The sequence below is a fragment of the Drosophila mauritiana genome, chromosome 3R (assembly GCF_004382145.1).
Source record: "Drosophila mauritiana strain mau12 chromosome 3R, ASM438214v1, whole genome shotgun sequence".
Lineage (NCBI taxonomy): Eukaryota > Metazoa > Arthropoda > Insecta > Diptera > Drosophilidae > Drosophila > Drosophila mauritiana.
Window position 1 is genome coordinate 22,415,381 of NC_046670.1, and position 16,506 is coordinate 22,431,886.

A 16,506-nucleotide genomic window follows, 5' to 3' on the forward strand; every position below is an offset into this window, starting at 1 on the left:
TCTAATTCATTATCGATAAGTCGTCAGTATAGCACTTTGCAAAACGTAGCAACCCTGCCGAAATTGTGTTGCTGATTTTTTTGTTGTTCCCGCTGAACCGGCGAAGTTATTTGTATTTAATTGTTTATTTGACAGCCAAGCTCACGAAATCATGGCCAGCAACGAGTCCGGCGGCGGTAACCTGATGGACGAGTTCGAGGAGGCCTTCCAGTCGTGCCTGCTGACGCTGACCAAACAGGAGCCGAATTCCGGGACAAACAAGGAGGAAATCGATCTGGAGGTACAGAAGACCACCAATCGCTTCATAGACGTGGCCCGCCAAATGGAGGCGTTCTTCCTGCAGAAGCGCTTTCTCGTCTCCACGCTGAAGCCCTACATGCTGATCAAGGACGAGAATCAGGACCTGAGCATCGAGATTCAGCGCAAGGAGGCGCTCCTGCAGAAGCACTACAATCGTCTGGAGGAGTGGAAGGCCTGCCTATCGGACATCCAACAGGGCGTACACAGTCGCCCCACGCCGCCCATCGGCGCTGGAATGCTGCAAGGTCCCGGTGGCGGAATGCCGCCCATGGGCGGTACGCCGCCGCGACCAGGAATGATGCCCGGAATGCCTCCGGGTGCAATGCAGCCCGGCGGACCCATGCAGCCCAGTCCACAGCACATGCTGCAGGCACAGCAGATGCAGCAGCTCCGCATGATGGGCAGACAAATGCCACCCAAATGAACCGGGAATGCATTCCTTTTAGCTTGTAATCTTGTATAGAAATGGATTAGTTAAATAAACCGATTTGATTTTATATCACGAACGATCTTATAAGCCTTGTGGTTCGTTTCTTACTCTTAGTTAATCCTTCCCATATCTGCAAAACATTCACTTTGGAGGAGAAATATCGTTACGCATTTATTATAATATCTGTGCCATTTATTTTTGTTATCTTTATGTCGCGTGTTAAATAATTGTAATTCTGCTCGTCCTAGCCGGATAGGCAGAATTGTTGTATATAGCCGTGATCTATATCGTGTAAATATGTATTTAAATCATATGCTGTATATTTTGTTTTTACTTGTATCTAATGTAAGTCTACACATGAATTAGGACCGTTTCGAACTTAACTGAGTTGACGAAAAAATAATCTTATGCGCTCGGTTATGGGTAATTGGTAATTGTAATTAGATAGGATAAACCACATTTGTAACTTTAGTCCACAGGAAATATCGACAAGGTCGACGAATTACCTACGATTAAATTAAAGAGTGTAACCACTGCATTGGTTCGATTCGGGTATTTTAGTCGATCTCGTATACCTTATCCGGCTCAAAGCCCGGAGCAGGTGCTGCCGGTGGCCCATGTGCCACCGATCCGCCCGCCATTGGCGGAACACCGCCAGTGCCCTGGTTGTAGCCAGCGGCGTTGGGATTCTGGTTGGCGTAGAGCAGGGGATTCATGTACATCCCGCTGGGATGGACAATATTTGAGTGCAGGTTGAGGAGATCCTTGTACATGGTCGGATCGCCGTTGTTCATCTCATTGTACAGCTGCTGCAGATAGGTAGGCACCAACTGAATGACCTGGTTCTGGTTGAGCTCCTGATGATCCTTCGATATCTTCATGTTCAGCAGCTGCAGCAGTATATCCGAGCGGAAGCCGAAGATCTTGTTGGAGGTCACGCTGCCGGAGGCATTGCCAAACTGGCCCATCACCTGGTTGCCAAAGGCATTCCTATCGTAGCTCATGTACTGTGACGCCTGCACGGTTCGCGTCTTCTCCGCCTCGTACTCGGCCCAAGCCGACTTGCGCTCCTCCTCCGTCAGATTCTCGTGCTCCTCCTGTTCCAGCAGTGAATCGTGCTCGTGGTACTTGAAGATCAGTTTCTCGTGCTCGGTGAGAATCTCGGCAAACAAACGATCCTTGGGCAGAATAGGCATCTCACGCTCGCTGCTGGGTTTCAGCTCGTACGAGTACAGCTCCATAAGGTCCGTCTGATTGTAGTGCCGTGAAATCTGCTGCTCGTCGATCACACGCTTAGCCGTAGCCTGCTTGGCCACTTGGCGCTCGTACACCTTCTGCTCCATGGTGCCCATGGCAATCAGACGATAAATATAGCACGGCTTGATCTGGCCAAAGCGATACACTCGGAATATGCTCTGGGTGTCGTGCGAGGGATTCCAGGAGACATCGAAGATGACCACTCTGTTGGCGGCCACCAGATTGATGCCGAGTCCACCGGCCCGTGTGGAGATGAGAAACAGGCGGGCGCGCAAGTTGGTTACGTTGTTAAACTGCTTGCACATGGCCTCGCGCTGCTCCACGCTGCAGCTGCCGTCCAATCGGAAGTAATCCTTTCCGCTCGTCCAGCAGCCCTTGAAGTCACCCACATCGCCTGCGAAGGAAAAGCAAATTTATACAACTTCCTATGAAAACAAAATGTTATGGCGACTTTACCTTCGAACTCGTAGTTCTTGGTGTTGCTGTCCACCAGTGAAAGAAAGTGCTCAATGACGTCCAGGGACTGCAGAGACTGTGAGAACACGAGCAGCTTGTCGCCTATGGCCTCGCACTGCTGCAGTAGCCGCAAAAGGATGAGTAGCTTTGGGGAATGGTGTACATTGTTCAATTCTCGTTCTTCGACAAAGGGTTTCCACCACTCCGAAGGGTCGTCCTTCTGGGCACTGGATCCTCCGCCCAATCCGCCCAGCATCTCCAGATCGGAATCGCTATCACCGCCACCAGCGTTGCCATTACGAGTCTTGCGCTTTTTCACCTTTCCCGAACTGGCCGCCAGTCCGGACATACTGGCGTCCGACTTGAAGGTGTCGCAGCTATCCGATGAGTTGGAGGCAGCCTCATCCTCGTCGGTTTCGTCGCAAATAAAGCCCTCCATGTCGGAGTCGTCGTTGCTGAGCAACCGTTTGGCAATCACGTTGTCACTGTTAACCCGCAGGTTCATCGGATGCGTCCAGATGCGCCGCAGATCCTGAAAGTCCTGAAACAGCCTGGCCCCCTTGCCGACCACATCACCGCCGCTCTGTTCCCGGTGGGTGGTCATGTAGTAGCCATAAAGCTTCTGCTGCAGCTCCGACAACGTCGTGTAGACCACGTACTCGTGCTTTGGCGGTAGATAAGGCGCCAGGACCGAGTAGTCCCTACGCTGGATGCAGCCCTCTAGCAGCTTGTGCAGAATGTGTGAGCGGTGCTTCATTAAGCGAAGATCCCGTTCCGTGGAGTCGGTGTACTGACCATTGGTGATCGGGTTGACGAAGCGGTTCATGTACTCCTTGTAGGTACCCAACAGATTCGGCTTCACAAACTGGATCATGCAGTAATCTAAAGGGAAAAAGCGATTTAATAGCATGTCGGATAAGTTTGTTGGGGGAGAATCCCTACTGACTCATAAGAGTAACCTCTTGTGGCCCATTTATGCCAAAAAGTTGTATTATTATTATGGTTTCCCGCGACACTTACATTCTCTGAGATTATTTTGAAGTGGTGTACCAGTAAGGACAATCCGACGCTTGGTGCGCATTCTGGTGACAGCCTTGCTGATGGACGTCTTCTCGTTCTTGAGCAGATGTCCCTCGTCGCAGACTACCAGGTCCGGGCCGGGATCAACCAGGGCCTGCATCAGCTGCTCACGCTGCTTCTTGCGCAGACCCTTGGCCTTCTCGTTGGCCAGAATGCGGTACATGTCGTAGCCGAGGATGCAGACGCCGCCCTCGTTAAACCATTCGTTGAGCTTAAAGATGCGCGTGGGCTTGTCCTTGTAGCGCGAGATGTCGTACACCTCGATGTCGTTGCGGTTGGCGAACTTCATCCAGCTGGTAAACTCCCGAGCCCAGTTGTTGACCGTGCTGAGTGGCGAGATGATCAGGACGCGCTCCACACCGGTTCGCCTCGTGTTGACCAGCAGCGTGTGAGACAAGGTAACAACCTGCAGGGTCTTGCCCAGACCCATGCAATGGGCTAGAATGCAACCGGAACCGGGCTTCTCCTGGCTCTCCTTGAGCGTCTCGAAGCAGGCGTCCCACATGAACTTCACGCCAGCCACCTGATGGGGCTTCAGCTTCTTCAGCAGTCCCTTGTCCACCTGCAACAGGGCCTTTTTGGACTCCTCGTCAAAGTCTAGCACCAGTTCACTGATCTCGACGCTCTCGGATTTCACAAAGATGCGGTTGTAGAGCTTCTGACGATCCTCGATACGCTTCCTTCTGTCATCCTCCTCTTTGGCCGCCTCCTTGGTCGTCAGATCCAGATCCTTCGTCTTGATGATCTTGCGTATGTGCTTGCGCTTGTTCTTCTGCTTGTCATCATCGCCATCAGCATCGCTCTCGCCACTGGAGGTCTTCTTGATGCGCTTGCGACCCTTCTTTTTCTGCTTCTCCTCGGGCTCAAAATCGGAGGAGCCCTTGTCGGATTCGCTCTTCTTTCGACGCCGCTTTCTTTGGGGCATCACCTCGCTGTCGCTGCTGTTAGCCGCCTCCTCATCACCGGACGACTTCCTCTCCTCCTCCTCTGCAGCTGGTACCTCATAGTCTGAATCAGCCTCACTTTCGCTTTTGGAGCGCCTCTGACGACTCTTCTTCGAGGTGGTGGCCGCCTCTTCTGAATCCGAACTCATTTTTTTTGGCTTCTGGGCGGGTTTTGTTTTGGGCAGACTGACTCGCTTCAAGCGCACGACACAGCGTTTTGCCCTCGGCGGTGACGCTGCTCGAGTGGAGCTGGCTCTGGACGATCTTTCGCTGGACAGGGATCCTCGTCGTGTGCCGTTGACGCCTCTGATTGCCCTGGCGGATGATGTGGTAGCTTCTTTCTGCGCCTTCTGCAGCTTTTCGATCGATTCCTTGCTTGCCTTGCTACTATTCTTCTCTGGCTTGGTCTGCTGTGCCTCTTTGGGCAAAGGAGTGGCCACCAGTAATGACTCCTCCTCTTCGTCCCCTTCCTCGCTGTCGCTGAGTTCTATAATAGAAGCGTTCTTGTTGCGACTTTTGCGAGGCGGCAACACGAGCTTACTTGCTTTCAGCGGCTCTTCGTCACTGGAATCGTTGATAGTAATGTTCTTTTGTTGGCTGCCGCGTGAAGGTCGCTCCTTGGTTTTGGGACTGGCCAGCAGTTTCTCCAGCGGCACAATGCGTATTTTGCAAACGGGCTCCTTCTCCTCCTCGTTGGCTGAGCTGTTTGCTACTGCCTGATCGGAATCACTGGAGCTACTGACAGTTGCCTTTCCGGATGCCTTAACATTTTTATGCGTTCGCGACTGCTTGTTGTTCGACCTTGGAGACGAGGACTCCGATTCGGATACAGATTTGGAATCCGTTGCGGATTCGCGCCGAGATACGGATGAGCAGTTGGAGTCTTCTGTGGTCAAAGGTGTTGCGGCATCTGTGTGACGGGCGTTGGGGTTTTTCTTTCCCATAGGTAACCGGCTGTTTATCCGCCCAGCACGTCGAAGATCTGCAAGAAATGCGATTTTGTTGCGTTACTGGTTTTTTATTTGCAGCCTGCAAAAGGTAATGTTCTTTTTTCGTTCGTTATTATATTTTTATTGTCAGCATTTGCCGCGCGTTCTTCGCTTCGCTTTCTCTTCTTCTTTCCTCCTATCGCACTTCCTCTTTTCGCTCTCTTCGCCTTTTTTTTGCAATCTGCGTCTGTCTCTCTCTTTTTTTGTGTGTGGCTCGGACACTACTGCTAAATTTATTATTTATCCGACAACACTTCAGTTTCCACATCGAAAAGAACACTAGATCGAATTGTTTTAGTTCTATGTTCACCTGCTACTGGCTGCGTGGTGACTTCATCGCGTCCTGCCACTCGATATCTACTCCTTTTCGCGAGCCTTTAATTGTTATTTTTCAGCGTGAAGACGCCGCAATTGCAACTTGGGTATACTAAATTCGTTAGGGTTGCCAGGCCACCGGACGAGCTGTTATCGGTGGCTCGACTCATGCGATAGTAACGAGCCGTGGCGGTTGAAATCGAATTGTTTAATATACGCACTATCATATTACCTATATAAAAACTAAATATAGAAAGAAAATACTCTATTTAATCGTATTCTATTTATTGCAAACTTTAACAGTAATATTATTAAAACATAAAATAAAATATTCCCCCATCGATACTATTTGTAATCGCTTTGCCACCACTGGCAAACAGCTGATTCCGCGCACCGGCTAAAGGCCAATGAAAATAAAAGCTTAATTAGTTCACCGGCCGTTTATTATGAACGATATTAAGCGATTGAAGGATCAGCAGCGTGAGAAGCATCCCGGGTTCGATGGTTACATGGACTGCATGACCCGCTCCCTTTTCACGGGGCTCGCCACATTTTGTTTAAGTGCGTACTTAGCTTTAGATTTTCGATAATTGCATAATAATTGCTAGAATTACAGGTTTTTCCGGCACCTATTTCGCCCAGAAGATAGTACAATCAAAAATACGCTACCCAATCAAGTACAACATACTCATCTCCTCACTGGTGGCCACCGGCGTGTCCTACCAAACCACATCGACACGAACCAAAGCCTGCCAAGCGGCGTGGATGGCCTTTGAGGACAAGCATTCCGTGCTCAAAGAGGAAACCTTTTAACACCTTCAAAATCCCATTTAGCTTTAGTCATGTCTGCTCTACGAATATTTGCACGATTGGTCAGTGCCAGGACTCTGCGAATCTGTCCGATTCTGGAGATTCCCGCACGCTGTAAGTACACGCAACATCAAGGAGTTAAGGGTATTCGCAATAGGAAGAGCTTCTACGAAGCCCAAATACAGGCAGGTCAACAAGGTGAGGAGAATGAGGACTTGGAGCGGACAGCCAGTAGCGATCTGGCGGATATGCGGTTCTTGGATGATCGGTAGGTCCACAAATCAAAGAAAACTATGAAATAATAGCTACGTTTTAATTAAGGGCCTACGACGAGGTGGCTGGAGGAGCCATGAGAATCACCCGTGACATAGCCAGCTCCCAGCAGGTGCTCATCCTCCAACCCTATGTAAAATGGGCAGCCAAACGGCAGAGCGGACCCGTCGATGTTCGGCCCGAGGACCAACTTGCGGAGGCCTCAGCTCTAATCCACTCCCTGCCCAACTGGCAGGTGGCTAGGGCTCTAAAGGTTCCCCTGGAAAGCCTCGAAAAGAAGACACTCTTCGGCAGCGGCAAGCTGGTGGAACTCAAGGAACTGGTCGCCGAATTGCGGCAGGAACGGCATCTAACTTGCCTGTTTGTCAGCAAGGGCACACTATCATTCGCCCAAAAACGTTTCCTGGAGGCGGAGTTTCGCCTGCCAGTAATGGATCGCTATTCCGTTGTTATACAGATATTGAGATTGCATGCCACCAGCGCCGAAGCAAAACTGCAGGTTACTATAGTCATTGAATAAGCACTAGAATAAATTAAATACTGACCATATTTTGTAGGTAGCCATGGCTGAGCTTCCCTACATATGGGCGCAGGCTAAGGATGCTAGTGTTACACAGACGCGTCGTCAGGGCTACGCCTTGACCGATCTGCAGAAGGAGATTCTGCGCAGCAGGGAGCGAAAGTTGCGAGCGGAACTAGATCGTGTCCGGCGACAGAGGCAGTTGCTTCGCCAGAAACGAAAACAGCAAAATTATCCCATCGTTGCAGTTGTGGGTTATACAAATGCCGGCAAGACTTCCTTGATCAAAGCTCTCACAGTCGAGGATGCACTGCAGCCAAGGAATCAGTTGTTCGCAACGCTTGATGTGACTGCGCATGCTGGTTGCTTGCCATGCAATCTGGAGGTGATCTACATGGACACGGTGGGCTTTATGTCCGATCTGCCAACGGGATTGTTCGAGTGCTTTGTGGCCACATTGGAGGATGCCATGCTGGCGGTTAGGAAAAATCTTCTGCCTTTAAGTTTTATATATAAAAATCGTTTTCCTTCACAGGATGTAATAGTGCATGTCCAGGACCTTTCCCACCCGTGTCACGCTGCTCAACGCAGCCATGTGGAGGCCACGCTTCGTTCTTTGGCATTCAACGTGGCTGGCGGAGATTCAACGGCCAGTCAGTTGCCGCCGATCATCAATGTGTACAACAAATGTGATCTTGTTTCCCAAGAGGCTCAGTCGTCTTCAGACCCAGTGCATCATATATCAGCTAGAGCACAGACTGGGCTGGAACCCCTGCTAGATGACATCGAGCAACAGATACTGACCGCCACCGGACGAAGAAAACTGCAGATGCGAGTGCCCAGCGGCGGACCAGAAATGGCCTGGCTGTACAAAAACGCAGCTGTGGTGGAAACGACAGCGGATGCGGAGAATCCCGAACGTCTCATGATGCACGTGGTCATCAGCCAACGCACACTGGATCAGTTCAAGCGACAATTTTGCCGATGAGTTTGAAGTGCCATGGATAAATATCTGAGGCGCAAGTGGCACCGACTAATTGTTTATTATTGCTCTCGTTTTTTGTTGGTTTATTAGCGGGTGTAGTTAGGACTGGTTTTTTGTTCTTGTTTTAAATTCTATACAAATACAAAAGTATCTATCGAAAACTAAAACGAAACAATCTCTAAAAATATATTTTAACGTAATATTTGTATTGCACTTCTCTGACATTTTTGTGCTGTGGTTTTTGTCTAGGAATAATCGCAACTAAACCCTTGTGGGATCAGATTTCGTATCAACCGTTTTTGTTTATATAACTAGGGCAAGTTTTTCATTTATTTTTCTTTGTGTAGTGCTGACTTTTCTATTGGCACAATGGAATTTTTAAAAATAATGCAGGGCTGATGAGCATAAACAACTTAAGACACAAAAACTGAAACAAACTTAACACCAGCTTAAAACTAAAATAACTTAAAATTAAACAAAAATGCTTTCACCACTCTAGTGGAAAAATTTAAAACTTAAAACCCATTTATGTCTTGTGAATTGTAAAGATCTGCGAAGTTATATTGACAATTTATATATAAACTACCCAACTAAGCTGTGAAAAGTGACTTAAAAATCGTGCTAAACTATTTTCGTTTAAAAAATTGAATGTGCTTTCAATGTTGCGTTTTTTATTGGCAACCATTCTATGAATTCCTCGGCTAAAAATATATGGGATATATATTTCGATGGGATCTAACACTAACCGGCTTGTTTAAACAACATTTTTGAATTTCATTTGCTTCATGGCGAACTGGACATAAAATATCAGTTGTTAGGCTTTAAGATTCTCTAAGCACTCGGATACATTCACACTCAAGGATGGATCGATTTCGCTAGTCACAAAATTGTTTTTTATATTTTGATGCGTTCTTTTGTCTTTTAAACAAATGCCTATCGCTATGTACATTATCCAAAACTCTTAAATAGCAGGTGGAATATGGGGAATGTAAATTATGCCAATATAAATGGTATACTATTAGAATCGACCCATCCTAACCAGACACCCCATAAACCTACGTGAATGAGTGGGTGGATACGACGATCCAGTGGAGCAGCTGCCACAGCGGCGCCACCACCACGATGAAGAAAAGTATGCAGATGATGCGACAATTCTTGAGCAGGCCGACAACAAACTGGATGAACTGCATGGGCAATGAAATGGTAATTGTACTACACTGTCTGGGACCCGACTGGGTATCGGTACTCGAATCGGCGTCCCTCTCCCTTGTCGCCTCCCCCGCCGGCCTCTTTCCGTTTGCCAGTTATAACTTGGCTATGTGGAACTGGGCCTGCTGGTTGGCCGCCGTCGAGTATTGAGCAAATGGCATTAGTTGACAGTACTCGAGAAGCTGCGTTTCCAGTTCTCGCAGGCACTTTCCCGGAGTGGACGCGATCTTCATCTGGCCCGAGTCCCTGCTCTTCACCAGGTAGCCCCGCTGGATCAGAGCATAGATGGCAATGTTCAGATTGTCCAGGGCCAGGCAATATGGGTGCACATGAGAGGCGGAGGCTCCGGGCTGCTGCAGGAGCTGCTCCACATGCTGCTGGACACGCACGAGCAGCTCCTTGTTACTGAACTCCAGCTCCAAAGGAATCTGCAAGAAGGAATTTAGTTCAGATACCGATTTATCCACAAAATGCTTAGCTACACACCTTTCTTAACGTGACCACCAGTTGGTAGTAGAGGCAGAGGAATGGCGCCAGTGCGGCCAGAATGACATGCGAGCATTCATTGTCCTGCACCTTAATCCGGCCACTGGTCTCCACCTCCACAACTCGTTCGTCCAGGAGCAGCTGCAGATGCGTCTCAAACTCAGCCGCCTCGCGATTCGATTCAATGATGAACTCGTGCTGGAAAAGCGCGTCCATGGTGGTCACGTGCGCATGCAGGGCACACAAGCTGGCATCGTACGAGATGTCCGTCGATTGGTTCTGCTGATTCCTCTGCTCCTTGAGCGCTGCCAGCAGCAGGTAGGCGGGTCTGGCCAGCCAGAACATGCAGGGATTAATGTAGAGCTGCAGTGCCAGCATGGGCACAGCCACCGCCATGGTCTGTGGACACAGGGCATGGGCTTTCAGGCGCTTGACATCGATCTGCTCCGCCAGTTGCTTGGCTGCCATGGGCGTAAACTGCAGGCGGCCAGTCGCGAAATGTAAAATATTCGAGTGTATCTCCACAGCATCAATTACATCCGCTTTAATGCTGCTCGGAGTCGTGCTGACATGGGCGCCCAGCTGCTCGAAGATTCGCTTCAGATGCAGAACACCCCGTGCTAGCTCGTCCAGAGTGACACTCTTTTGGGCATACAACTGGCTGGCGTAGTAGAGGCTGAGCAGATTGAACGTGGAGATCACAATGCGACGCTGCTGCTGGTAGATAATCTCATTGGCCAGCTGTTTGACTAGTTCCACCTCCTGGCGGTTCAGCTTCTGCAAGTGACCACCCACGCCTGCCCGCTGCATTCGCTGCGCACTGTCGTGTCCGAAGAACTCCTTGACCGAGATGGGCTCTCCGAAGTCGAGGAACATCTTGCCAAATCGCTCGTCGATGATTTTCAGCGCCTTGAAAAAGCCCTTTGTCGACTCCTTGGGCTTGGGCACACCCAGCAGCTCATAGACGAACAGTTGCTCCTCCAGGACGCGCTCGTAGGCCACACTCACTGGCACAATCATCACATCCGGCACTTCGCCGGTGAAATATGGCAACAGAGCCATCGATAGGAGTCCAATTTTGGGCACCAGAGCTTTGAAATTTCTGGAGCGCGTGCCCTCGATGAAGAACTCCACGCCGATGTGATAGTTGGCCACCAGCGCGTACATGTACTCCCGGAAAATGTCCCAGTATAGCTCATCGTTGGAGAAGCTGCGGCGCATGAAGAACGCTCCTGTTTTCCTCAACATGGTGCCCATGCCAAACATGGAGTGGAAATCTATAAAAGTTAAGTAGGCATCACAATTAGGCACTTAATTTGTTAACAACAATTAATATTATTGGGCAATTAAGAATTTTAACGACTGTTTTTTAGGAACGGCGCACAAAAATTAGCAAATCCGTTGACACTCACAATTGCTAATTCATGCTAATTACTTGGCAAACATATTTGAAAAGTAGCGTAAAATTAGCGGAACATATAAGCCCGCTTAATGTATTTAACACATTTTGCGCCACATTTGTAATATCTTTATGGTTTTGCGATACATACCCATGCCGGCGGCTATTCCTGGTATCTCGATGTCGTAGTAGTAGCAGATGTAGGACATCAGGATGAAGTCCATGTAGCTGCGATGACTGGGCAGGTAGAGCACCGGGCACTTGCCCATATCCTTGCGCACATTGGCCATGCTGGCCGAATTGACATAGAATCCGTCGCAGATCCGCTTGCCGATCGCCGTGATGGCAATGCCGCACCACCGAATGATGGCCATATTCCGCTCCAGGCCGATTTCATCAATGATCGCCCTGGCCTGGCGCTCCATCTGTTTCAACGGCGTGCCCGACTCCTGGGCATAGTGCTCCAGAATGGAGCGCAGCTTCTCGCTTTTGAGGACGTGCTGCTTGAGCTTCTGCGGATTGAGATACTTTTCGAATTCGTATGCCACCTGCGGATTGAACTCCCTGGTCATGGAGGCCTCGTTGCCCGGCGCTATGATGTTCTTGAAGTTCCTCATATACTCGGCCGCACTGGGCGTCTTCTGGTCCTCCTGTTCACTGGATTCACTTGCTCCGGCGCCAGATGACGACTGCCTCACGGGATTTCTATCCATCGCGCTGCGCTTCACCTGTGGGAATGGAAAACAACGTGCGTCGGTCCGATGAGAATCTCTGGAGGTAGCTGACTGAAAATATTTGACGAATCAACTGTCAAGCAGGCGGCACCACTTAACAGACATGACACACAAACACACTGCCATAAACTCGCTGTTTGCTGAGATATCGCAGGCACTGCGAGAAAATATGTGCAACGAAATGTTACAGCAAAAAAAAAAATACTTTTTTAATTTGTTAAATGTGCCATTTAAATATATAAACTTATTAAAAATTAAATTAACTTATAAATTACAATTTTTTGAATAAGAATTATGTTTGAATTTTAAAATATGCAGTGCAAATCGAGTTTTGTGTCTGATGGATTATAGGTTCATTGCTCCAAGTGATCGTTGGTGTGGATATTTTAAGTTTTTCTGTGTGCCTTGCTATCCCAAAGGTTGATTATCTGACGGATTCATAAGCAGTTACGGCAATCAGCGGCGAGTGGCGAATGTTGCGTGTTAAAGGTGAACGCGTATTTACCCTCAGATAAGTTAAGTTAAAAAAGAGCTATAAAGATTTAATAGCTGTTTTGGCCTTCTGAATTAATTCAGTTGCAAATGTCAGCTGAGAGTAAGTTAGAATTGAATTGCATTTGCTCCACTTGATTTTTTTTGGGATTACAACGATTGCTGACCTATCTCAAAGATAAACTGCGCGAATAAAGACACGCACACTCGTGTCACGACACGATCGCAGTGCTGCTGATAACGTCACTCATCAGGTGAGCCGAAAAAACACCTGGCCGGGCATAATAAAAATGTATGAGAAAGCACTGGCTAAACCATAAAACCACACACCCTCTAAATTCGAGTGGCAAAGATAATGCCAAGGAAAAATAATCGGCCAAAACCTAGAAATATGTACATATGTGTGCTTAGCAACTGTGTCTTTGAATTAATAAGAAATGCGTTGGAAAATGTGCAGTTGTGCCGTTTCCCAGCCAAACAAACAAACAAACACGCACACTACACCATTTTTGCAGGTAGCATTTAACACTTGGTTTTGCCTTTTAACCGGTAATTGCAATTTTACACGGCTTGTAAATGGGCTTTTTGTTTGGTTTTCACTGTAAGTAAGCGAATGCAAGTGCTGCAAAAACGGCAAATAACTGGGCAAATGCACTTTTAAATTCGCTAACTTTCTATTTACACGCCAGCGGGGTAGCATGGGCATGCTGACTAATAGGTTACGTATGTGACACACTATCGAATTATCAAGCTAGGCCCGCCGTTCGCTATGAGCAATGCCAATTAAAAAATGATTCACTGTGCAGATAACAGCGAATCTTTTGATTAGCCACGGCGGCTTTTCCTATCGCGGAGATCTTATGCAGGGTATACGCTATTCGTGTTGCCGGTCTACGTACACTGGTCTCCAAAAAAACAATATATATTTCCAATATGAGCTGTTTTTTGATGCAAGTTGAATGCCTCTTTTTCCGCACTGCACTGGGCCGCCGCAATTTTAGCGCATTTAATTCACGATTCGCGACTTATTTCGGTTCTCCCTGACCGACTTTCTCGTATTTTGGTATTTTCGTACTTTTGTATTTTTGTATATTTGCTTGCTCGGCGGCGCAGCGGCGGCTGTTTTGTTTTGTTGACCAAAAAACATCTGCAGCAGCTGCGAATCGATATTCGGCGATTTGACGGCTGGGTGAAGGCGCGGCGACCTCTGCACGGTGCGACCGCCGCGTTAGGGGGCCTCCGCGCACAGCTGTTCATGCGCGCTTGTTGGGCTGATGTGCGGGGTACTCCAGCAAATACACTCGCCGATATTAAACTGTTATCGGTTTGTGTTTTTTGATCAGAAATAGAAAATAATTTTTTTTTTATTAAAACTATATATTGGTATGATGCAAAAGTAACAATTATTTTTTAATATATTTAATGAAATTGTTGTAACTATGTTTTTTTTAATGAATTTAATATTTATCTATAAATTAACTGCTCTGGTTTCTAGTATAAAAGGCTTAAGGCTCGTAATATTTATAGCTTAAAATATAATATTAAATATTTTAAGGATAAAGATAATGTGCCGTTTATTTATTTTCAATATAAACAAGCTGAAGAAAACTCATATTTCAGATATTTACACAAACCCATTTCGTAAGCTAGATAAAAAATCCACCCTACCCGTTGCCCACTGTACCAGCCACTGAAACTGGTTTGAGGCAAAGCTCTCCGCGCCAGCTTTCTTCCATATCGGGTGGCAACGTCTTGGGTTTATCGCAACCTCAGTGGTCTTTGGCTCGGTTTCAGTTTGCATATGCATTGCGCAAAGTGCGAATCTCATCAGAAATTGCAAGCGGCGTCATCATGTCATTTTGGAGCCACGTACTGGATGCCCTGCTGGCACTGGTCCACATCCTGAGCGATCGCCTGCTGGAGTTCGTGCTGGGCTGGTATCTGGGCGAGCACAAGCGGGTACCGGGTCCACCGAGCCTGGAACAGCAGACGACGATTACGAAGAGCGCCGTGGAGTTGGCGCAACAGATACGGGAACGCAGGCAGCGAAGTTACGACATAGTCAAGACCTACTGTGAGCGAATCGAGAGCGTTAATCGGGATCTCAATGCGGTGGTCGATGGCCCGTTTCCGGAGGCCTTGGACCAGGCACGCGAAATCGATCGCAAGCTGGACGAGAAGGAGTACAGCGATGAGGATCTGCGTCGCCTGCCCTTCCTGGGCGTACCCTTCTCCACCAAGGACAGCACCGCTGTGGCTGGGAAGCTACACACACTGGGCCTGCTGGCAAGGAAATCGGAACGTTCGACCACGGATGCGGAATGCGTGCGCCTGATGAAGGAAAGTGGCGCCATTATCATCGCCACCAGCAATGTGCCGGAGGTCAACAAGTGGATAGAGTCCAGGAACATGCTAATCGGTTGCACCAACAATCCCTACGATCTGCGGCGTTCCGTGGGCGGTTCGTCGGGTGGTGAAGCCGCTCTGATCGCCGCCTGCTGCACTGGTTTCGGTTTGGGAACAGACATTGGTGGTTCCATACGCATACCGGCATTCAATTGCGGCATCTTCGGGCACAAACCCACTTCCGGTGCGGTCAATATGGCCGGATGTACGTTCAGAACGGGCAAGGAAAAGGATACGATGGTATGTGCCGGTCCAATGAGTCGTTCCGCGCGGGATCTACTGCCCATGATGCAGGTTCTGGTGGATCCCTCGCTGAAGGCCAAGCTAAAACTGGATCAGAAGGTGGAACTGAAGCGGCTGCGCTACTTTTATGTGTCCTCCAATGGCATGGCTCAGTGCAATCCTATCAACCGGGAAACCGAACGGGTTATGTACAAGATTCGCAAACATTTCGAGGGAGTGAGTGGAAAGGACGTGCGGCACGCTGACCTGCCCAATACCAAGCTGACCGGAAAGATGTGGCGCTATTGGATGACCCAGGAACCGGCCAACTTCAATCTGCTGTTGGGCAATGGCGCCGAGCTCAATCCATTCGTGGAGCTCTTCAAGAAGATCCTGGGGCAAAGTGACTACAGCATGGCGGCCATTTATAGTTTGATCGACAGTGTGCTGCCCAAGGAAAAGGAGAAGCTGATGAGGGAAGCAACGGCCAAGTGCAGGAAGTCCGTCCAGGACTTGCTCGGCGACGATGGAGTGCTGTTCTACCACAGTTCGCCCAGGACAGCACCATTCCACTACTATCCTCTGGTCAAGTTCAATGACTTTGCGTACTTTAGCCTCTTCAATGTGCTCCACTTGCCGGCCACCCAGGTGCCTATGGGTCTGGACTCCAAGGGCATGCCGCTGGGCATCCAAGTGGTGGCCAATCCGAACAACGATCGCCTTTGCCTGGCGGTTGCCGAGGAACTGGAGCGCACTTTTGGCGGCTGGGTGCCTCCATTTCCGCTGAAGAACTAGAAGGTTTATGATGTCTGATCGATCAACTTATTGTTAGAGAACTTAGGGTGTGGGTAACGCTGAAGACTGTCGCTTGTGGCCTTTATTACAGGAAATAAATAAATTGGCTATCTTATATAAATGTTTAATGATTTGTGGTTGCTTACATACTTTTGGGTGCTTAACATCAAATTGCTTATGAACTTTCGTTGTTTCATGTTTTACGGATACCGTGAATATCAGCTCAATTTTTATGAGTGTGCTTTAGAAACAAATTTTAAAAAGAAATTGATTAAAATTCGCCACATTTCAAACAATAACAAAAATCAGCTGTGCGTTGATGTGGCAGCTCTTTGGAAATGAACAGTGCTGCCTAATCCATAAATATATTCAAATTATGCCGCCAAAAATCTACGCTACACAAT

General features: G+C 48.4%; 6 protein-coding genes across 6 annotated transcripts; 4 read left to right on the forward strand and 2 right to left on the reverse strand.

The window, feature by feature from the left end:
* Nucleotides 1-39: 39 nt before the first annotated feature.
* Nucleotides 40-817, forward strand: LOC117142839 (mediator of RNA polymerase II transcription subunit 28). Its single transcript, XM_033307072.1, has one exon. The coding sequence runs from the start codon at nt 152-154 to the stop codon at nt 722-724; it is 573 nt and encodes a 190-aa protein (XP_033162963.1). The 5' UTR covers nt 40-151; the 3' UTR covers nt 725-817.
* An 83-nt stretch (nt 818-900) lies between these two features.
* Nucleotides 901-5,886, reverse strand: LOC117142838 (transcriptional regulator ATRX homolog). Its single transcript, XM_033307071.1, has 4 exons — nt 5,767-5,886; nt 3,464-5,449; nt 2,444-3,325; nt 901-2,381 (listed from the first exon to the last, which is right to left on the reverse strand). Exons 2-4 carry the CDS (start codon nt 5,409-5,411, stop codon nt 1,288-1,290), a joined length of 3,924 nt encoding a protein of 1,307 aa, XP_033162962.1. The 5' UTR covers nt 5,412-5,449; nt 5,767-5,886; the 3' UTR covers nt 901-1,287.
* A 246-nt stretch (nt 5,887-6,132) lies between these two features.
* LOC117143263 (transmembrane protein 141) lies at nt 6,133-6,610 on the forward strand. The gene is made up of 2 exons (XM_033307833.1): nt 6,133-6,332; nt 6,388-6,610. Exons 1-2 carry the CDS (start codon nt 6,218-6,220, stop codon nt 6,582-6,584), a joined length of 312 nt encoding a protein of 103 aa, XP_033163724.1. The 5' UTR covers nt 6,133-6,217; the 3' UTR covers nt 6,585-6,610.
* LOC117143261 (putative GTP-binding protein 6) lies at nt 6,593-8,561 on the forward strand. The gene is made up of 4 exons (XM_033307832.1): nt 6,593-6,849; nt 6,903-7,353; nt 7,412-7,852; nt 7,910-8,561. Exons 1-4 carry the CDS (start codon nt 6,614-6,616, stop codon nt 8,360-8,362), a joined length of 1,581 nt encoding a protein of 526 aa, XP_033163723.1. The 5' UTR covers nt 6,593-6,613; the 3' UTR covers nt 8,363-8,561.
* On the reverse strand, nt 8,384-13,874 carry LOC117143260 (dihydroxyacetone phosphate acyltransferase). Its single transcript, XM_033307831.1, has 4 exons — nt 13,755-13,874; nt 11,605-12,181; nt 10,055-11,331; nt 8,384-9,996 (listed from the first exon to the last, which is right to left on the reverse strand). Exons 1-4 carry the CDS (start codon nt 13,824-13,826, stop codon nt 9,664-9,666), a joined length of 2,259 nt encoding a protein of 752 aa, XP_033163722.1. The 5' UTR covers nt 13,827-13,874; the 3' UTR covers nt 8,384-9,663.
* A 545-nt stretch (nt 13,875-14,419) lies between these two features.
* Nucleotides 14,420-16,230, forward strand: LOC117144369 (fatty-acid amide hydrolase 2). The gene has a single exon (XM_033309492.1). It carries the CDS (start codon nt 14,531-14,533, stop codon nt 16,100-16,102), a length of 1,572 nt encoding a protein of 523 aa, XP_033165383.1. The 5' UTR covers nt 14,420-14,530; the 3' UTR covers nt 16,103-16,230.
* The last annotated feature ends 276 nt before the right edge of the window (nt 16,231-16,506 follow it).